The 23,970-nt window shown below is 35.5% G+C and overlaps 1 protein-coding gene across 2 annotated transcripts in view; it reads left to right on the top strand.

The window, feature by feature from the left end:
• Positions 1 to 23,970, top strand: part of LOC113228850 (discoidin domain-containing receptor 2-like) — a 53,530-nt gene that overhangs the window by 23,212 nt on the left and 6,348 nt on the right. For both annotated transcript variants that reach the window (XM_026462270.1, XM_026462278.1), the window contains exons 3-11: positions 5,416 to 5,521; positions 6,936 to 7,167; positions 13,811 to 13,958; positions 18,007 to 18,302; positions 18,378 to 18,585; positions 18,674 to 19,126; positions 19,647 to 19,828; positions 20,255 to 20,377; positions 21,408 to 21,517. In XM_026462270.1, the coding sequence (XP_026318055.1) occupies positions 5,416 to 5,521; positions 6,936 to 7,167; positions 13,811 to 13,958; positions 18,007 to 18,302; positions 18,378 to 18,585; positions 18,674 to 19,126; positions 19,647 to 19,828; positions 20,255 to 20,377; positions 21,408 to 21,517 (1,858 nt within the window). The remainder of the gene's footprint in view (positions 1 to 5,415; positions 5,522 to 6,935; positions 7,168 to 13,810; positions 13,959 to 18,006; positions 18,303 to 18,377; positions 18,586 to 18,673; positions 19,127 to 19,646; positions 19,829 to 20,254; positions 20,378 to 21,407; positions 21,518 to 23,970) is intronic.

Here is a 23,970-nt window from a genome sequence, read left to right as displayed (position 1 = left end):
CCGGGATCATTTTAAAACTTTGGTTTATTTTACCAATTTACATGTTTTGGCGTAGGGTTACGAAACAATAATCTTAATATATATGTCAAGACCTTTCCTTGTTTTCTTAGCGTTCCAAATACAAAAACTATAATTATTATCTATGTTCAGCCAGCAGATTACTCATAGAGTACAGCCTCGTCTACATCCCTCTTCCTCACAGCTGAAGGGGTGAATATCCCTAGCTAGTGCTCTACCTATGATAGGCAACATACATAGTGATCAGCCTTTACTACAGACTAGCCACACACTGCTCGGAAGCTATCAACTTACCAAGTAAACCACCGAGGAGGCTATGGCTTTGGTCTGCCAAAAACCTATCTAAAAGGACAGACCATGATCACATCCTAAACAAACAAAAAAAAATATAATTACTCGTTAGCTATCCTAGCTAATTAGGGAACCTGACTAAACCCTAACACTTTATTTTATCGACCCTAAACTGGCTGAACGACCCTAATAAAAATTCTAAACATCACTACAAGTTCCTAACTATCTCAGCTTAAGCTATCTCCAACGTGGATGCTGCTACAACGACGACACAGGCTCGAACATCCATCGGACGATCACTGGGTTACATCACTATTGATCTCCCAGCTGCCTTAGTCCTCATTTTACAGCTATCACGTTCCATCAGCTTCACTTGCTATCTTTAACCAAACAAAAGCCAACCCACATACAACGTCAACAACACATTCTAACTACATATTCCAAGCCATATATGGTATGAGGGTATACCACATGAAGAATTTCTAATAATTAAATAAATATATTTTCCCAGAATGCAGACAGTCCTTGATCAACTGGAGGATGAGCATGAACTATTCGCACATACAGGATAATATATCTATCAAATTGAAAAAGGAAAACAAAAGTAAATTTTATCTATATGATGGTGTATCTTCTCCTCCTTTCCTTCCAAGTCTGCATGTACAGGAAAATATTAATTTTTCTCCAAATATTTCTCATAACGTCAATGTTCGTCAGTGTTCCACATGAAAAATAAATATAAAAAATTAATTAACCTAGTAGAAACAAACACATTAAATTCCCTCATATAGAACTTTTTCATCCTATTCACATGGAGTAGATTCTGCCTACACAACCTTTTCCTATTCATACCTAATCTGCACATAATACAATTAATCCTACTCAACCAATTCACTACCCTAACCTTCGCGTATCATATCTCTTAGATAAAGCAATCCTGTCTTTCTTGTCAAACATTCGCTTCCGATGCGATTGTAAACTATCTATACATTCCTTACGAGAACTCATCGAAGCTGCTCGTTTTACGTAGTCACTTCGCAGATTCGCCACATTACTTACGCGAACACGATTAGAAATGTCGCTTTTCGAATTGTATTTTATATATATTTTCGGCAAAGCATTTTTATAATTATTTTTATTTAAATCACATTGTTGACGCAATTGACACGTCTTATCACCCACGTCAACATTACTCGTCATTTCTGGCAAAACCGAGAAGCTATCTAAACTTTTTGATATCGGTTTCAAAGGAGACTTTTCTTTCTTTGGTCCAATATCTGTCATGGACTTAGAAAAAGAAATTTTATTGTCAACTTCCACTTTTGACAACTCGTAATTACACTTTTCCAAAACATCTCGACCCAGAACCAAATATTTTTCAAGATCGTCTACAACCAGCAACTTCGAAGGATAATCCTTCCCATTAATCATCAACGACACCTTGGTGGACGACTGCACATTTATTGGCGTTGCACCCACTGTACGTAATGGAAAACTTGGATTATCATCGATACGCAATTGCAACCTTTCCGCAAAATACCGAGAAATTACTGAAACTGAAGCATTAGTATCCACCAACGCCTCGCAACTCACATCATTAATAAAAACAGATATAAAAGGTGCCCTATCTACGCTAGAACTATCAATTGTAGACAAATTTTCTACATGTTCAGTTGCGCTTTTCTGACAATCACGTTGAGGAGATCCCGACGAAGATCCACTACTATGTGCTCGTGAATACCCTTGACTTGGCGTATCCTGCTGCACGATTGGTGCTCGTGGCACTAAATATTCCGACTGTTTAGACTCGGGTCTAATTATCGGTGCAGAGACATCCTGTGTTTGCCAACAGCAAGAAGGCTCCATATTACAATTCACTGGCAATTCAATATCTTGTCTCACATTATAGCTGTGATTAAATACATCATCTACTTGGATAATTGTTTTCCTTAACTCCTCTTTCGATACATACAAATTGCTAGCCAGCATCCATTTAAAATTGGGTAACAAAGACTTCAAAAAATGCTTAATAAACTGAACATCTTGAATATTTGCTTTCATCGCTAACTCATTTAAACTATAAAAATAACTTATCAGCGATTCACTATGCCCCTGCCGCCTATAATAAAATTCTCGGGCGTAATCAATTTGTGAGGGAAATTCCTCTCTCAACCTCTGTGCAATCACATCATACGACACGTATGAAGAAGAATACGTTTTGTACCATTGCAGAGCTGGCCCCTCCAAATACAATGCAAACACGTATTTCTTCTGCACATCAGACCAATTATTTAATATGCTAATGGTCTCAAATTGGTTCAAAAACTCATCTACGTCGTTGAACCCATTAAATCTATGTGCCGACATACCATACATATTTCTTCTCGCACTTTTTACTGGCACCAATTATAAAACTATATTAAATAAGTATAAATATAAATTACGACCTTCTGTTACGCTTTCCTGGAAGTCGTGTCATAACAACATATAAAAATATTTCACGATGGACTTTTCTTCATCGGAATCCTTTCGTCATTCGTAAGCTTGCGTCTAACATTTGCAGGCTTCAATTACATTATATTTCTTCTTCGTAAAAACATATAAAAATATTTTCCAACGGCGTTCGTGCCTCCACCATTTATAATCGAGGGCTGTAGCTCAGACGCATTGCGAGAGGTACTTTTAATAATATAAAACCGGGATCATTTTAAAACTTTGGTTTATTTTACCAATTTACATGTTTTGGCGTAGGGTTACGAAACAATAATCTTAATATATATGTCAAGACCTTTCCTTGTTTTCTTAGCGTTCCAAATACAAAAACTATAATTATTATCTATGTTCAGCCAGCAGATTACTCATAGAGTACAGCCTCGTCTACAGTACCGCCGTAAGGCTGTATCAACCTTTATTGAAAAAAGTCGAAATTAAACAAAATGCATTTTGTTTAGATTGTGTGAAAGCACAAACCGCCGAACATTCGAAAATGGTGACAGTTTAATCACGTTTAATATTGATAAAATCAAATTTTAACAAATGCAAAACTTTTTCGACTATGTTCAGAAAATTTACAAGAGCGTAAAGTCAACCTCGAACCATTCGACACCTGTATTAGTAGGAAATTAAAAGACAGTCAACATTTTGTTTACCTTTTTTTTACCTTGAGACCTAAAATAAAAAAAATAAGCTAACCGAGCAAACTTCCGAAAAATAAGCATTAGTTTGGGGATTTAACTAGTGTTCTGCTAAATGTGCCGGTGTGTGTATATGTATGTATAGTCCACGACAACACGGTACCACGGTACAATGAATATAAATTAAGATAGTTATTTAATAGACTTCTGTTCTTTGTAATAATGTTTTATGTGGTTGAATTCTTTGAATAAATATTGTTAGACGGTTGGTTTTAATCTGCAAAAATGTAATTTCCATTTCGCGCGAGTTATTGTAAATATAATCAAATTGACACCACTCGCATAGTGTTTCTTATTTAAAATTCAATCATCATCATCAAATCAAATGCTGTAGGCACGTTTCAAAAAGGTCGTGTTATCATGATTTACATACCTACATACATAATTAAGGACCCTTGTGTTCTCTTCGTTTAGCTAATGTTAGCTACCCAGCCATTGCGCGCGTTAATTGTAAGATATTTCACGCCGCGTGCTTCCATTCTTTATTGTTCTCTGTGTGTGGTTGGAAAACAGATTTTTGTATTTTATTTATTTTAATTAATGTTAACATTGTCCACACAGTATTTAAACACGCTAAGCAGGTAGTGACGTATCAAATTACTATGATGGTACGTCCTTATTTCCAACATAAAAGTTAGACGTAAACAGGCAAAAACTACGTGAATTCTTATATAGGTACAATATTTTAATAATTCTATTTATATATTGAGTTCCTAGGTTTTCGCGATCGTTATACGCATTGAAAATGAATCTATTTTTTTTATATAATCACGTTTTTTTTCAATCATAATTTAATATTTAATTTCCAGTTCTACTTATAAAAAAGTAACTTCAAAATGGAGTTCGTTGCGTTCGTTCAGTCGGCCAGCCTCAAAGCTAGTATGACAAAGATACTTGAGTTCACGGTCCCCTGAGTCGGCTCTCGACGACCACTTCCGCGACGGTGCGTCGTCGGAGTTATCAACATGGCACCTAATTAAATAACGCGACATATTTTTTATACAGCTTGTTTGCTGTACAAAGTAGGTATCACACGCAAATTTATTTGTTGTATTTTACCAATAAGTCACCTCAAGTAGTATATTAACATTATAAATTATTGAACAATAGAGTACTTACATTTTTTTTATAATATAGTGCATTACTCCATAGCCGTGTTGATAAAAGTTCGATATTTTTGTTGATAAAAATAATAATTGGAAATCATAAAATCTGATGTTCGTGTTGAAACTCATTTGACGTTTCTTCCCAAGATACAAATTTCAAAATACATCACCCGTTATAGTCGAACATTGCATTCTTAAATTGTTAAATACTAGCCTGCATTAGCCTCCATCAACTACATCAGGCGATAGTTTCGACTAACAACCACTTGCAGTCGCATGCAATTAGTGACAAAATTGCTGGAGAACGTCTATAAAACGCTTATAGCCGTAACGCGTCGTTCCTTTGTTGCATATCAACCCCGACTTTCTACAAAGGTGTATCCTAAACCAACAAATAATATGGAACAATGCTCTGTTAACGACTGTACATTCTCGATAAGAAATTCGCCTGTCAACTTTCCTTATGATTATGTAATTTAGTGCTATTTTACATTTTTCATGAACCAGCACCATATGTGATTGATGCCATTTGTAATGCAATTGTTCCTTTTGTGAGAAATAGGAGTATTATACAGAATATTACTAGTTTCGCCGTCTTTCGGTGTAGGTTTCATGACCGGATGACTATCGTTTTTAGAAGTCATTCAATATTTTAAGAATTAACATGTTTTGTTCTTTATTCCAGACGACCGCTTTGAACTGGCTTTCATGTGCAATACAGGGCAACAGCTAGCCGTAGTATTAATTTAGGTTGGGGCCATCGATCGAACCCGGGCAATATTTGAATTTGCTCTTTTTGTCTGCAGCTCAATGCATCGCGCCGTTGGGCATGGAGAGTGGACTCATTCCCGACAAGGACCTCACTGCAAGTTCGTCCTTCAACGACGGCAACGTGGGACCACAGAACGGAAGGTATTTTTTATTAACTATTTTTAATCACCAATGGAAGCATACCATAACTTTTGATACGGAGTATTGATATACTTCAAAGTCTACATATTACGTTAACCCTAATAGGAAGTCTTCTTTCGTATCTCTATATAGTATAAATAAATCAACGAAGACCATAAAGAAGGTATGTTTAAATATGATTAAGGTTTATCTGAAATTGTTGAATCATTGGTCATGAATAAAATTAATATCTAATTTACCCATATCGAAATAAAGCATATTCATCAAAAGGGCGGCTCCAATCAAAGTCAACATTACCTTTCCAAAATATCTATTATTAGTTAGTGGATACGGCTTTCAAAGATACACATAATTATACCGCAATTTGTATTTAATAACCCAAGTCACTTTGTCACTTTTGATGTTCATCGCGTGCCCACATTCGTGACAGCACAGTTGATATCGATATGGAGCCGTTGTCCCATGAAATAATGGTTTTTATTATCCTGATCAATATTAGACATTATGGTATCCATGTCACAGCAACTGCTCTTCATTTCGTAACGTTTTCCGACGCAGTTTAGGTAAACTACTTAAAAATTTTGTATCGAATTTAATTTTAATATCAAGAGTATGCAGATGGCGACAGTACAGGAAATATTTAATAGTCTAAACAAAACATAATAATCCTTTGATACTGTTGCAGACAGAACCTGAAAATTCCTTGTGTAATTTTTATTTATTATTGCAACAAATTTTTGAGGGTGTAGGTAACGGAAACATACCTAATTACGCCTTTTGAGTGGCGATGCAGTAAACATAGAAAGAAAGTGTATTAATACATTATTCGGGAAATTTAAAATAATTAAAACAGACTGTCACGCAGTCCCAGTTCCCATGATAAATGGAATAATGAATTACGTTAGCAATGGTGCGCAGCAAGGCGCGTATGATATCAATTATGAAATGTGCACAGCTCATTGATAGTAACACTTGGAGCGCGTCAATAAGTCTTAATGGACGACAAACCAGGTTTGATTGGTCGGAACGATCGCTCCCCGCAGCGTCGTCGTGACACATGATATGTGAATGCGCTAATAAACACCACGCCGAAACACTATTATTAACTCTGATTGGAACATGACGCGACCGCCGCTGACACTGCCTTCACGCGGCTGTAAGCTCTTGGTATTAGTCTCCAAGCTGTATTGCTTATCTACAGTTCGCAGAAACTGGAGGCGGTCATCGCTCGACATCAATTCTGTAATACAATAAGTAACAAATTATGACTAAGAACTGCGCCAGATACGATGTACTCTACCCTCAAAATAATCTAATCAGAAAGTATATTTTAGATCAGTTGTTGTTTTACTGGGTGTTTTGGTTAGTTCTAGACGTTGCCTGCTGTGGGTTCTGAAACCTGAATCGTTTACAGATTAAATCAAGAGATAAAGGGGGGCGCGTGGTGTCCCAAGTCTCAGATTACGACCGAATCAACTGAGTGGCTAGAGATCGACTTGCATTCGGTGCACGTGATTACTGGCACCGGCACCCAGGGCCGCTTTGGCAACGGCCAGGGTCAGGAGTATGCGGAGGCGTACGTGTTGGAGTACTGGCGTCCGAAGCTCAACAAGTGGGTGCGATATCGATTCGCCGACGGAAAGGAGGTAAGTTTCACCGCACGCTGAATGACCGTTACACTTTCGTTTAGTATAATTTTATTATTGTAAATACTGGTCTTTTATAGTTCACTTGATGATTATTTATACAAAATCAAAGGTGTCGAATTGGTGTATTAAATTGGTTCTTTTTATAATGAATTAGAAATTATGCGATAGCTTTCTAGAACAGTGGCCATTTTAAAACGCACCTCTTTCTCAAGGGATATGGTTTAAAAACAATGGTGATCTGTAGAGCTAGCACGACAGGTCGCGACTTGCGCAAGAGCGACATAAAGTGCGAGATATTGCTGTTCTCGCATAGAGATCCCGCGCGCGCATAAGTCGCTCCTTGAGACGTACTAGACCTACTGGCGTGCAAAGACGAATTATATGCTGGCACAATGTAATCACTTCATTATTTTATCCAATGGGAGACTCGGCGTCTTAATCAAAATATCTTTTGGTACGTATTTGGAAATACTGTACAATAACAAGTCATACTATTTATTTACTCTTTTGGTTAGGGCCGCTTTTCTTGAAAAGCTTGTGATAATTGTAATTCTTAGTTAAAATACTTTTTATTCCTTGTGCTAATTAGGTATACGAATCACAATTTAACCTAACCTAACAAAGAATTAAGCAAACAAGTGACCCCTAAAGTAACCTTTACACTGACTACCATTATAGAAATTCATTTACCAGGTAGGACCTAAAACTGTCCAATGCCAGAGAACAAAAAAGTAACGAGAACGGACACTCTCCGCCCCTCTCTAACTTTAGATACCGCACCACACCCCGCACGTTGATGGCCACATTGACTGAACGGCAATAAGGCTGTCAGCGAGCTGTTTTCGCGCTAAGATGGCTTTGATTATTTAAATATAGTGTTTAATTTATTCATTACGAAACTTGTACGTTAATATATAACATTATTGTACTTTACTATTTATAATGGTTGTGAATTTGTGCTGTGTACGGCTGTTTATCATCAAGTAAACGTGATAAAGAGAGGAGTTACTTTCGTTTTCAGAAAGATGAAAAAAAAGTAAAAAAAGAACTTGTCTGAGACTCATTCAGTTATTGTTTTCTTCATTTATTTAGTGCAGAGTAATACATAATACAGGTTTATTATATCTATATAATTGGACGCCATAACTTCGTGAGCTAGTAGACAAGGCTTCTCGAATTTTCAATTTGTGTTGCCGATACATATTACGTAGTGAATTTACCTAGTTATTAACTAGGTAATGATAAATTTAGACACGCAATTTCAAATACCTTGGTTACCTTATTTAAACATTAAGTAATTACATTACATTTTAAAGGCTTATATATTTTTTAAATAAATCTTCAATATTATTTTAGTTAGTGAATTAATGAAAAATATATATCGATATAAATACCTAATGAACATGTGTAATAATTAGGATTCTATTAATAGAATTATAGATACGCGATACTGTTATCGCGTTAGAATTTTCGCTATGTTGCCGCCTCTGACCACAGACGTAATAGTACGCAATAGGACGTGATAGTGATGAGTAACCCTGCCGCTTCACGCACACATTTGCGCCCCGCTGTATGTAGTAGTAGTAGTAGTAGGTAACTAACTTTCGTCCGTTATATGGAGTGTCCAGAGTGTGCCAATGCTGTGGCCATACCAACAAATGGACGGCAGATCTAATAAAAAAACTTACGAAAAAACTGTACGGAGTGAACCTTTACAAAGGTAGTGACATGCATATTACATATGAAAATATCAAAATAAAGGCCCTACAATTTACTATATTAAGTATATGTATGTATATAATATATTATATTATTCCAATGACACGTAAACTCACATTTTCATAATCGATTTATAATAAAACCGTTATGCTTTCATGGAATTTTAGAATTGGAATTTTAGGAAAAAATTAGGTTAGCATAGGTTTGCTTTATGATATTCCTAAAAAAACGTTATTTCTTGTAAACAGAGTATAACAATATTTTGTTAGTCATTACTAACATTTAATAAAAAATCATTTTAAAAATAAGATTAACGTCAAAGCGAGTCTGTAAAGAGTGTATAAATGTTTCAATCGCTTCTGATTCGAATTACAGAAATTGACGTAATGGGTATATTTCTGTCTTTTGCGCATGCCATACATTGGAAAAAGACAGCTAGCAATTAACTACTATTCTGATTATTTTGATTGCCATTGCAGTTTATATTTATGATTAATTTATATGTAAATTAAGAACTATAGTACTGTACAAATAACACTTTTAAATGATAATTGAAGGTAACACAATATAACAAGTCTTTCGTTTCACTTGAGTAATTTTTACAAATTTTTAACCGACTTTAAAAAAAAAGGAGGAGCTTCTCAATCCGACTGTGGTTTTTTATGTATGTTACGCGATAACTCCGGATTTGTGAACTGATTTTGATGATTCAATTTTTAAAACCAAATTTAAATTTTAAGAAAATATTCCACCTTTAAGGGTGGCAAACTAGAGGATGAATGAGTTTTGAGGTCGGTTTTTTTAGTACTCTGTACTCAGATTATTAATATGCAGTACGGCGTGATTGACAAGGCGCGCCGTCGTCGGCGTCGGTCAACCAAACGAAGACTGACGCGCGCTTGAAGCTCTTTTTGGTGTTTAATGCCCTATTGGTTCGGACACTTTTAGCGCGGACCCGACGTTCATTTGTTGGTAATTGCTGTGGCGCAAGTGTATTTCCAAATTTAGTTAATAAAGTTGTCGCAAGTGTATTGCGAGTTTCACAAGTTACAGGACTTTTATTCAATTACGAAATTATCTAGATGAAAAAGCGGGTTGATGTTTGTGTTTTTCCTTTGCCTTTAACTTCAACTACCTTTCTACTAATTCGTTTGCGTACCAACGATTGTATGGTATCTACGTGTAAACAGTAAATAACGGTGTACACGCAGCGTCTTCAAGTCTAGTAATGCTTTAAAAGCTACAGTTTGTATACTTCACATTCGTTTGCGAGCATAGGATGCGTACAAACTGCGCATCGTTAAAAGTTTCGGTACCCAAGTCGGAGGGAAGACGTTCGTTAATCTAACAAGTCGACTATTTAATATTAAATCACACATAAACTGCAGAATTTAAGGTAAAAATGCAAAAGAATTAATATTTATTTACAAGATAAGAGATAGTATTCATGGAAGAAAAAAAACAATGGAAGTGCCTTAAGCCTCGATTACTATCAGAAGCGCTGTCGCCAAAACTCACACATTGATAATTTGAAACACTATGAAATCTTGATAACGAACGGTCGTAGTTTCTGATTTAAAAGAAAATAAATTCTGGACTGTTAATATAGTTCAAACTTTACTTATATGCATATCATTGAAAGTTCAATACCTATTATTGCGAGTTATGAAAGTTTGATTTTATATTGAAATGTTAATCAATGTGTTGCCATCTATCGGTCATTAGCTGAACCACGACGAATTGGAAGTGTTTACATAGTTGTCCAAAAAAGAAGCTACCATATTGCAGCGGTATAAGGTTTACTTTCGTTCCTGTAACAAAAAAAAAGAATGATTACGATAAACAGAAAATTGAAAATTGATTAAAATAAGACTTAATGATGATATAAACATCACCAATACAAGTGCGACTATCGTTCTTGGACTCTAACGTAGCAAAAAAAAGGAGGCTTTTTTCTATGATTTTTATGATATGAGTTAGCACATTATTATTTTAGTGTGTAGTGTAAACATAATTTGAAAAAAATTAAGGTGTTCATCACAGTATTCTCGTGCTATATTTAAATAACCATTTAATTATGTAGTACTTACGTGTTGATATTTTTATACCATAATCGCGGTTTGGCATCACGATAATGGGAGTATGATTATGAAATAAAAAATAAAATGCTGAACAATTCTAAATTTGAGGCACTCTTTTTCAAACAAACTCTAACAAGCAATAAACATGTCTACCATTTTATGTAGCTTTAGTTTTAGTAGCAGTAGAGCTCCTTGTGAAAGAGTTCGTCCATGGAAGTACTGCCTCCTTGTCTGGGTATTTCTGCCGCCAAGCAGTAACGTGAGCGTTACTGCGTTTCTGATTTAGAAGGGTAAGGGTGCTGGTGAAATTACAGACACATGGGAGTTGTCAACTTATTTATGTCGCAGTGGCAGTGCCCCTAAGATCTTTGCGATTTAAAACTCTGAGTAGCACTGCAACTGTTATGTGACTTGGTATTATAAAAAAAAAGTGTTATTTTTAAAAACCACCGAATGAACGCTTCAATTAGCAACTTTGTAAAAAGGCATCATCTGCAAAATGACAACTTTTCAGGTGAAAGGTTTAAAGATTCTTCGAACTAAATGAGTCGATAACTTTTTATGATTAAATAGGAGAGTTATAAAATTTCACATATACAGAATTAGTTTCGTAATATTTTCATGACTTCTATGTGATAAAAGCACTTTTGACGTACGATTACACGTGGCCAAGAGAACTCATTCTACAATTAATGACGCGTGAGACGACCGTGACGACCCGCACTATGCAACACGAATGCACCGTGAGATTACGCGAATTTACGTCCGAACAAGGCTCCTGGCGGGCGCCTTTACATTCAAGCCGCGCAGTTACGTTCATGTAGTTACACTACTGATCTTATTTTATTATACTATGTTATTAATTCGTTAAAAAGTTAGATTCTGCTTTACATTATGTAATTAGCTACGCCCTATACATATAAAACTTAAAAGTTTGCCTTATGGTAGGTGGTTGTAAGTGAGCTGTAAGGTATAACTATTTACTTCGTAGTCGGGATGTTTGAGTCAACGTTCCCCTGATTTAATAAGAAGGTACTTAATACATTTCGTGTACTTGGTTGCCTGTGCTATATTAATATTAGGGGTTAAAGTGTGAAATTGCCGTTTTATTGCAATAGGTTCTTTGAATTTTCATAGGATCTTCATGGTTTGAGGTTTTCGAATGAAACTTTTTTCAAATGGTTTCTGTGATTTTTATTTTTTTTTAAATTTGAAACATTTGAATATCGACTTTCAATTGTTTTTGTTATTCAATTTAGACAAGAAAGATGGATACTGCGAAAATTCGAGTGATTTTTGTATACGAGTTCCGACGCGGAACTAACGCGGCAGAAACAGCCCGCAATATCAATGCTGCGTTTGGAGAGGGGTCTACTAATGAACGCACCGTGCGATTTTGGTTTAAACGCTTTCGTGATAGAAATTTCGACTTAAAGAACGAGTCACGAGGAAGACCGCCCACACAGGTGAATAACGATGAATTAAGAGAGATAGTGGAAGCCGATCCTAGTCAAACTACCCAGGAATTAGCGGCATGGTTTAACGTTACCTTACCCACAATATTGACTCACTTGCGTCAAATCAATAAAATAAAAAAATACGAAAAATGGGTGCCTCATGATTTGACTGATCTGCAGAAAGAAAGGCGTGTTGAAACTTGTGTTGCCTTGTTGAACCGGTACAGAAATGAAGGAATATTGGATCGAATTGTAACATGTGATGAAAAGTGGATACTTTATGATAACCGGAAAAGAAAAATGCAATGGCTGACCCCAGGTCAAATGCCACAACAGTGTCCTAAAGCAAAACTTACCAATAAAAAGGTAATGGTAACTGTTTGGTGGTCTCAGCATGGTGTTATTCACTATAGTTTTCTCCGATCTGGTCAAGCAATAACGGCAGATGTCTATTGTGCCGAACTCCGAACCATGTTGACAAAACTAGCAGTAAAACAGCCCCGACTCATGAATCGATCTTCACCATAATTGCTCCACGACAACGCGAGACCTCACACAGCACGAGAAACCATTTTGACCCTTCAGGAACTGCAGTTAGAAACCATTCGTCATCCTCCGTATTCACCAGACCTTGCTCCAACGGACTACCATTTTTTTCATGATTTGGACAATTATCTATGTGACAAGAAGTTTTCTTCCCAGGAGGCAGTACAAAATGCTTTCACACAGTTTGTGCAGTCTAGATCGTCGGAGTTCTATCGCAAAGGCATTGATAACCTTCCCATTAGATGGCAGCAATGTATAGATAATAATGGCAACTATTTTGATTAAATAAATTTGTTAAAAATTTAAAAAATAAACAATTTAGATTTTCAGTACAAATCGGCAATTTCATACTTTAACCCCTATTATTATAATAATATTCCGCACGGAATAAGGTATCTATTGAATTTGTAATTAAACCGTGCAAAGGGCTCCTTCAGGTAGAGGGTAATAGAGGACATGTTATATACACGTGGTCATAGTCGGATGTATGTAAATAATTGTCATTGGTTATATGTTACCACGATATGACTTATTATAACCACGAGTACCTCGATATTTCGGACCGATCCTTCGTGATTATTCACTAGATGAAATTAAATGAAAAATATCTATATTGGATAATATACAGGTTTATTTGTAAAAAAATGTAAAATTCTTACAACTTCGCAGGACCATATTGCTAACATCGTAAACAGCATCTTTTGTTCCATGTCTTTTTAGCAGTAATATCGTTAGTATTTTACAAATAACTCTGTAAGCTGATTTAGAAGTACGTTTTTTAAAATTACAATTTAAGTACAGAAATTCGTATACAGATAGAATGATGTTCTTCTACAGGTTCTACAAGGTAACACAAATACATATCTTGAGAAAAAGAACCACCTGGAGCCTCCGATTTGGGCATCGAAGATTCGCGTCATACCGTATAGCTCGCATCGTCGCACCGTCTGCATGCGAGTCGAACTTTATGGCTGCATTTGGAGTGGTAAGTATTACTTTATCTTTTGCTCATTACGCACTAATACAGCATGTATTATTTTATTGTTAGCACAAATCGGAATAAGCAGAGATTTATCTGAACTCAAGATAATATAGACAGAATGGAAAATACCTCTCACCGAAATCCCGAAATGATTCAAAATAAAAAGCGAGACAAAATAGTCATATTGTTACTTAAAATTACAAAACTTACATACTTACAATTTCGATCTCGAGAGTGTGGGCACATTTGCAGTTTCAATCGAATTATAATATCATAGGCTGCAAATGTCTTTTGCTTCCCCGCTTTATAACCTAATAACGGACCTCGTGTCAGCTCCTTCACATTAAAGTTTCAACCTCGAGTGGCGGGCTGCCCGCCGCTGTGGATGGAAATAATGTTACAACCGCAATATCCTACTCAAAATTATATTTGCCGCTTCGTCTCTTCTGTGTTCTCTCCACTAATAATATAAGTCTTTGTTTCCTTTGCTAAATTCTTCAGTCTTTGTCACAACTAAAACCGTATGATGTTTATAACAAATATTACATTATTTTCACAATGTTTTGAATTACCTTTGATAACGATTGAAAGTCTATGACAAGGAAAGTAGTAAAAGAACAGAGGAACTAGCTTTGTCTAATAAAATAAGTCACATTTGCGCGATGGAATAACGCTACAAACTTTTGTTAACATAAAAATTAACTTTTGTTAACATAAAAAATGAAATTGCTTTTAAAACCCTATCCAAACTTATAAATACGAAAGTAATCCCGTCTGTTTGTTACGTTTTCACGCCTGAACCAATGAACCAATTTCGATGAATTCTGGTATAGACATAGAAAGGATCTAGGAGAAGGACATAGGCCGCTTGTTGTCATAAAAATAAAGCTTAAAGGGGTGGGGGACCTAGGGGATGGTACTTTGTATGGAAAACCAATAAAACAATGTAAATTAATGTAGTACAGTAGATTACTCGAAGTACTTATTCTACGCAGACGAAGTCGCAGGCACCAGCTACACTTGCAGCACCACTAGTGTGGAAATATGATAAAAACTTGCAAACTACTGTATTTTTACATTTAACGTGGCACTAAATGCAATCCGTCCCAAGATAACATCTTATACACTAGTATTCATTGGACGTGTGATCGTTTTGACGGAAATTGAAATATCACCACTGACGGGTTTTCGCTATAAATATTGAGTCTCTTCCGACTTTATTGAATTTCAAGGTATTCGCATGAGAAGCTTGATGTGATGAGTCAACTCATTTTATTTATATTCTGTACGCATTATTGTAACCGGCACCTGCTCGGATTGCTTGCACATTAATGGACAACCTGGCATGTTTTGCTTTCTGATCTGGAAACAATCAATGTTATGATAAAATTCGTAATATAACATTATGGAATTGCGCACTTATCCATGACTATTCTAAATAAATTTTATTTTGAAAGACTGTATCGAACAGTTACTTAATTTTTTAGGCAAAACAAAAAATATCAATGACGCTAATAAAATAACACAGAATTCTTGCAAACTTTACTAAATCAAGTACGAGCATTTACAACATTTATGCACTTTGATGATCGTTATATTCTTCAGGAAAATTTGTTAAATATTAATTATAGTCAATTTAAAATTTATTATAAAATAATCTTCTACTAAATGTAACAACATGCTTTTCGTACAATTCCTAACAATTCACAAGAAACACTTAAGGTACGTATAACGTAAACGTACAATGAATCGAACATACACGACGGCGTAAACGTGCGATTAACCCCTATAACTAGCCATTCCTTAGTTAATAACACCTTGCATGCACTGCGACTTAGCGATAACTTCTAAGAATTTAAAATCGCTTAGTAAATGTTTTGCATTTTTAAAATTGTACTGTATAGAATGAGAGAAAATTGTCGTTCCTTTAAAAAAGTTCAAAATCCAGAAAGTACTATTTTAAATGGACAGATTTCATACACTGTCCATCAGAAAAATTTGGACAGATATCTAGTTGAAAAATTAATATGCAGTGTATCAAATAGATGAGTTGGAAATACAACCTTTGCACTGAAATTTCTCATACCGGATTCAAATTGCTATATTCTTATAATATTATAATCTCATACCAGCCATCCGTATTTTTATCATAGAGCATTTTTCATCATCTTAAATAGAAATAACACTTGTATAAATGTACCGTATACTCTCTCCACTGCAAATAGTGTCAATTATTTCGAATAGATAACCGTTGGTGATAATGACTCATAGCACGACGTTAAGCTAATTAAGTCGAAATCCACACGAGTACCTACTATCTAAATGGCTTTCTGCAAGATTGCTTGAGCCGTATACGAGAACATTATTTACTTATACGCGCATAAAATAAAACAGGCCCTTGACATGATTGCAGAGACAAGCTTTCGAATATGTAAAAGCCTATGTATTTAGTATTAGCATTAAATTAAAATGTATCAACTTTTGAGTGGTAGTTATTCTGCAGAGGATGGTGTGGTGGGTCCACGGCGCACAGTGGCCCAAATTCATAATTCTTGAGCATAGGAATGACTTGTGGAGTATCGAGCTAAATTTTTTTTTTATGTTATAGATAATAACATTCCTAACAACTTTTATTCTTGTATAATTTCTTGAAAACTAATTTTTGTATGGAATATATACATTTTATTTTTTATCTCAAAATATATGAAAATGTAATGTGCGTGGGTTATTTATAGTATAGTTCCAATCATTTTCCGTTCCAATAAGTTCCAAAAAATGTAGAAAAAAAATCCGTCTGCATGTACTTGCGGCTTTGTAGGTGCAGCAAAATTGCCAACTTTTTTTATGTATTATTTTAACAAAATGCATGAGCTTCTACTAAAGAAAATGTAATTTTAGTGTAGTTTAGAGTGTTATAACAATAACACGAAAATTGAGTAGAAACTAGTATATTGTGTTAAAAAATAAATAACAAATCTATAAATTTGCCACCTTTTTGCTCGTAAAACTGCAAGTACCTGCAGATGGATTATTTTTTCTCGATAGAGAATGATTGGACCTATACTGTAAATAAACCATACACATTACATTTTTCTACATTTCGAGATAAAAAATAAAATGTTTATGTTTATTATATGATACTCCACAAGTTCTTCCTATGTCCAAGAATTTGTGCGTCGTTACGTTTTTTCGCATAATGCTTTTTCATTGTTACGCACAGAGACGTATGGACTATCTATTTTGAAAATGTCTTTGTTTATAAAATATCGTTACTACAAGTACTTTGCTCCTACATGTATATGGATATTGCTGTCAATTATGTTTGTCTTGTGGAATAGAATCCATTAATCAATTCATAGGGGTGTGACGGCGCAAGTAAAATGGAAAATCTGTCGGTTACCGGTTGGTGATTCAATAAGAAACTGTAGGGATAGCACGACAAGGCGCGAGAGCGACATAAAAGCGTTGTTATTCTCTATGCGAGAAAAGCAACCTCTCGAGCGTTATGTCGCACCCTGTCGTGCTAGCCGTACTGCAATATATACACTTCACATTTCTTATCACAACATCACTGGTTTTGCAATTTTAAAAGAACACCGAAGTATTATACATCGTGCAAAGTAGCAAAACAGTCTAGAAATGTAACCTTCCAATTGAAAGCAACGATTTGTAATTCTGAGCACGACTACGCTAAAAAAACACTGACTTTTTTAGCTGTTCCGTATTTTGTAATAAATGTGATGTCGCAAAGTTTATGATTTCTTCCCCCTTCTCAGATCATGTCACACTTAGTGGACCTCGCCTAATGTGTCACGTAATCTATGTATGGAGCTTAATATCCTAACGTGTGATCTATTATTTATTATGTCTCGACTCTCATTCCTTGCACTAAACTGCAATGCCTATATTTTAATTTAAAAAAATATACAAGTAGGTGTAAGATTTGCTCGCCTGTCTGTGGTAAAACCAAATTTCGTTCCCAAAATTACGTGGATTTCCTAAAGATGTACGCAGTTCCAGATGCTGATATTATTAATTTTTCAATTCATAGTTGGTATCGTCGCGTACTCAATGCCGAAAGGAAACAAAAGAAACAATGGCATCGAATTGACCGACACTATCTACGACGGGCAATGGGGAGACGAACTTCGGGGAGGTCTGGGGCAACTGGTTGATGGACAGTTCGGTGGTGACGACATCCGGGAGGCCACCAAGAACTCGCCGTGGGTCGGTTGGAGGAACGACTCCTGGCCTACTCCGCCCGTAATAACTTTCGAGTTTGACAAAGTTCGGGAGTTTAGCGCCGTGCACCTATACTGCAACAATCGATTTATGAGAGATGTCCAGGTACCCATTGCGAAATGTTTAAAAAGCAGTGTGATTGACATCATGAAATTATATGACTATAAATCTTCGTTTCAGGTCTTCTCTGAGGCAATAATATCGTTTTCCATTGGTGGTCGTCATTTCCAAGATGAGCCTATCCGGTACACGCACATTGAGGATAACATTTTCGAGAACTCCCGTAACGTGACTATTAAACTGCATCACCGTATAGGCAAGTGGGTGCGCATCGAGTTGCGCTTCGCTGCGAGGTGGATACTCATCAGCGAAATCGTCTTTGACTCCGGTCAGTTCTTGCCTTATTCCAAATTATTCGTTAATGTATTCTACAACTAAATTTTAAATATTACTGACTTAACTTGTTTCGCTTGTAGATATTGCTCAGGGAAATTATACACCAGAGAGCTTAAAGCCGCTAGGTGGCAAAGACAAAATGAAAATTACGACGAACAAAGAAGTGCCCATATCGACGGCGCACCACGATGACCCGTTGTACTTAGCCATAGTTGTGGGAGTGCTTACCGCGTTGGTGATACTTCTTGTGGTGGCTGTGTTCCTAATAGTGCACAGACATAGGCATAGGAAATGCTTTGCGTCGTCTCTGGCTAAGTCGACGGTGACGCAGAAACGCGCGGTGGACAGCTACAGCCGCTGCGGCACTTCGATACTACCTGACAACAAGATGAACATAGACTGCGCCCTAGATGTTAAGTCCGATGAATATCAAGAGCCATACCAGGCTCTCAAGTGTGCACCGTATTTTAGCTATAGTACTGTACTGCTCGAGATGAAAGACTTTGTTAAAGATTCTAATACCGCGCTCTCAGGTAAGTATAAGTTCAGCCAATATGCACCTAAATACAATATCACCCGATTTTGATCCTGTTTCAATTTCATTAGATGATTTTTGACACTGTTTGAATGCACTATGGTTTTCAATAAATAATTATAATATACGTTTATTTTCTCCACAAACATAACTATTATACATGTACAAAATTAGAAGCCTGTAGTAAAATCTGTTCTACATTATGTTCGTAAGAGATTGGCACCTAAACTAAGCGTAAGCTTGTAATATAGGATGCCAGGTATCTCAATGTAACTAGTAATCCAGTAAAAGGGACCACAGTTAAAGTTACATTGTCAAATTCCTTTGTTGTAAATTGGACCATATGTCATTTGGATAGCGTTCAAACTGGTAGTATTCGAAACGGACAGTTTATGTAATTATTGTGCGACTGAGTGTGGAAAGCATTCCGAAATTGAAACCATCTAAGTTGTCTCAATTCAGAAACAAAATTAAAGTAATACCTAATATGACGTATATTATGTGATTTGTATATGCAGATAGTTCAAACTACGACTACGCGGTGCCAGAGCTGAGTTCGGCGCCGCTGCTGACGAAGCGGCGGCTGGCCAACAGCCTGTCAGATCGAGTCACCGAGCTTGCCTCCGACCACGTGGACAAACTCGATTTGGACGCGCGCCGTTCCACGCCTGCTTCCCTGCGATCCAAACACAGCACTCGGGTAAGCAGGCTCTCGGCAGATTCAGACCTATTACGAACGACAACCTAACTCTTTACCGTTGCAAAGCCCTTTAAAGCCACGAATTCGATTTTCGACATAAAAAATTTATGCTTCGAACATAAATTGTTTAAACCTTAACTATTTCTGCCGCCAAGCAGTAATGTCAGCATCACTGTGATTCGGTTTCGAATGGTAAGGGTGCTGATGAAATTACAGGTACATGGGACTTGTCAACTTATGTCTCAGGATGACGGGCGCAGTGGAAGTGCCGCTCAAATCTTTGCAATTTAAAGCTCTGAATGGCATTGCAACTGATATGGACAGGCGTGTAGCTTACCATCAGGCGCACGACTTGCTCGTCCCGTCCCTTCGTATTATAAAAAATGGCTCAATTTTATAATTTAACATGTTGTTCCTTCATTGCAGTCACCGAGTCAACACGAAGTATTTCTAGATCTGAAGCGGCGGTTAGAAACTACTAACGTCATCGAGTTCCCGAGGCACAGACTGAGGATGATCTCCAAACTAGCCGAGGGTGCTTTTGGCACTGTAAGTTTACCTTACCTTATAAATCCCTTATAAAGGTTGCCTATTTTATATACAAACATCAAAAGTATCTAGGCATCAGACACTGTTTTGCCAATTACTGAAAATCAGATTTTTTAATTACTATTTTTTTGGCCAATTTCATGATTATCAAATAAAATAAATAATTAAATTTATATACATATTTTTACTTAATTAATAGGGGAATGAAATATAAAAAAAAACCTTGATCCTTAGACATTTTTGACGAGTGTAGTAACAATAATGATAATAGACAAAAATAAATAATTTTCCATAAATATAGACACTGTATGTGCCTGTAATCTTTTTCGTGTGTAGAGAAATATTGAGTATAGATAAAGCAAAATTGAAAACAAAAATAATTCGATGGTACTACTCTGTTAACAGATTTACATAATTTTATTACGACTCATAAAAGTTTTCCATATACTTCGCACTACTGGATATTATCGAAGCACAGTGGGCGAAGCTGCACTGAAAATGCATGAAATTTGAAACTGCATAAAAAATACAATTGTACAGGTCGCGACCTAGTTAATTTTAACTTTCGGTCTCCAAGGTAATACATCCATCAGTTACTTCTATGTTATTACGTCCATCAATATTTAAACACAAATAATTGTAAAATTTTGCGCACGCAAATATAACAGAACTGTGAAAAAAAGAAAGTAGATAGAAAAATGTTATTGGACAAACTGACACTGGCACAAGCCTAGTGGCCGCTATAAAGGAAACAATAATGAAAAGAAAGTAAGACTGCTGCGCTTCACTAGGGAATATCATAATATTGTTTAGCGTGACCAGGGCATTAACACTGAGCTACTAATTAGATATCTACCTTGACTTAAGGGTAAAATAACTTCTAATATCCAGTCAAAAGCAGATGTTTTTAGATTTTATTACAGCTCAAGGTCAGAATCTAAATAGTTCATATATCTATTTTAGTATGTATGTTAATCAGATATAAAAATGTAAGATACAATAAATACGTAAATTACTACTAATCCCGCAGGTGTACGTGGCGGAAGCAGACGGAGTGCCGGAGTACAATGGAACCATTACCTCGGAGAAAAGACTCGTCGCTGTGAAGTTCTTATGTCACGACGCGTCTATAAAGGAGAGGTATATAATGTATGATCTTAAAAAATATGGCAACGGTTCATATCTACACATTTTTTCTCCAAGACTGAGTAAAATGACAGTTCGTTGCGTAAAAGTCTTGCCCGCTTACAAGCAACGTGATTGCGAAGTTGTTACATTTGCAAGTGTATAAATTATTAATATAGTAAAATATTCCAATAGGTGTAAATTCCGTCCAGGTACACACTTTTATCTAAATAAATTTGTGACAAATTGAACAATTTGAGAATATTACTTATCACAACTACAAGAAAGCTGTGCTTATCCCCAAAATATAACCCAAAAACGCTCCGCGTGAACTCCGCGCAAGCGACATTGTAGGCGACTGTCATTCGTGAATATCCGCACTAAATTAAATTCTCGATTCAGAGCACTGTGGATGGCCCCCAAGCGGACAGTCCGTCCGGACCTCACGCACAACTGTGAAACCAGCCTTTGAATTGATGAATAGATTGTATTATACAATATCTAGATCAAGTTTATGAGTTTATTTCATAATATGACTAAGTTGCGTCTGTATTTCACGAATTGATTTCGCTTCTAAGGGGCCAACTATCAAAATAAGATTATGAAGAAGGCGACAATGCAATTATTAGTCATTAGAACGTAACATTCACTATTCACACATTTTTTGCACAATTGTATAAAACTGTCTACAACAACCACAAGAAGACAATGACAACAACTATATACGACTATTTAAAACTGGCAAACTTGCAAACGTCATTTTTTTCCGTCTTGTCAAATTTGGAGACAACATGGTTAACATCTCTGACAAAGTCTTATAAATCTTACACTGGCACTTAAAGGATGGAAAAAAAAAGGAAAGGACCTGTCTGCTGGATTTCTTTAGTTGTACCATATTTACATATAGGTAATTATCGACATGCAAACTTTTAATTAAAGTAAATCGATATTCCATTTGGAAATATTTCTGTGGCTCTAGTGAAAAAGGGTATAATTCAAAAAATCCGACTTTACAAATTAGACTCATATAAATACATATATACAAAGGATTAAATAAATTATGCTCTATCATATGGAAATATAATTTTTTTGATCATGCGACTTAAAAGATAATTACTTGTATCTAAACTGAAAATAAAAAAATAAGTATAAAAAGTGTACAGCTGGACAGATAAATCGATATTCACCGAGTTTTCGTAATTTTATCTTAAGTGAAAAAGGGTACGCATCCCGAAATGAATTTAATATATTTTTTATATTATCAATATAAGTATGTGAATGAAATTTTATGGTATAAAAAGAATTATCTCAACTTGAATCAATGTAAACTAAACAATTATTTAGGGGTTTAATTGGACTTAAAAAATAACATGTAATAACTTAATTTAGATTAGAAATAACAAATAACATTTTACTAATAGAAATACAACTGAACATGAATCCTTTGATGCCGTAATTCTTATAAACCAAATTATTACCATTTATTAGTAAATAATTTTATGTTCATAAAAATCCTAATGATAGCATTGCATTGTCAAGTAATCTAGTTACATACAAAGTTCTGTTAAATTTTGACTCTTCAAAATGAAGCTAACAAATGTAGTTGGTCTTTGATCCAATGTTTATCTTTAGCAGTCCAATGATTTCCAACCATTCCTTCTTTCTTTTTTCATTTGTAAGCAAACTTGAAATTATAATTAGCCTGATTTATCCCACTGCTGGGCAAAGGCCTTCCCCTGATCCCTCCACGCATTCCGATCCTGTCCTAACTAGGAATCATAATATTAGTAATAAAATAATAGAAACCTAGTATTGTTTTAGTAACAGAATATCGATAAAATGTATGCTTATAAAGAAGAACATCATCTTAAAATAATCATTAACAACAACATCAAAATATATAAACAAATAGGCAATCTAAACTAACCAAAACAAAATTTGGCAAGATTTATAAGTAAGGTACTTAAATAAGTCTTATTACACGATATATTTGGGCTTATGTGTGATTTATAAACAGAAAAATGTTCGCTTTTTCTAATGCCAGATGTGTCATTATTATTAAGGGATGCCTTAATGCTGCAGCGACGCATTTTTATTAATACCTAATTGTTAGCACTGTCAATGTTTTTGTCCATTTTATTACAATTCATGCGTATAATTCGATAAAACACTTGGAATACATTTATTTTGACATTTTATGTACTTCTCTTTGACAATCATATCATGTACTCGATGTACTGTAAAATGGTTACAGTTAAGATGACGTTACGTATTTTCAATTCCCGTGTTTGGCGCAGACCAATGTAATTGCTATCTCTTTTGGCTTACGACGGCACGCAGTAGTTAAAGAAAAACAATACATGTTCATTATTTCAATGTCGCAATGCATTATATTTGTTTCATGTGTTTGTTTATAAATCAAACATAACGTTTGATTTATAAAATATGTGTCAATACGACGTCTTTTG

This window comes from Hyposmocoma kahamanoa, unplaced genomic scaffold (genome assembly GCF_003589595.1).
Source record: "Hyposmocoma kahamanoa isolate Upper Pololo Valley unplaced genomic scaffold, ASM358959v1 100021, whole genome shotgun sequence".
In the NCBI taxonomy this organism is placed as follows: Eukaryota; Metazoa; Arthropoda; class Insecta; order Lepidoptera; family Cosmopterigidae; genus Hyposmocoma; species Hyposmocoma kahamanoa.
The sequence above is the reverse complement of the archived record's forward strand: the minus strand, read 5'-3'. Positions and strand labels throughout refer to the sequence as shown.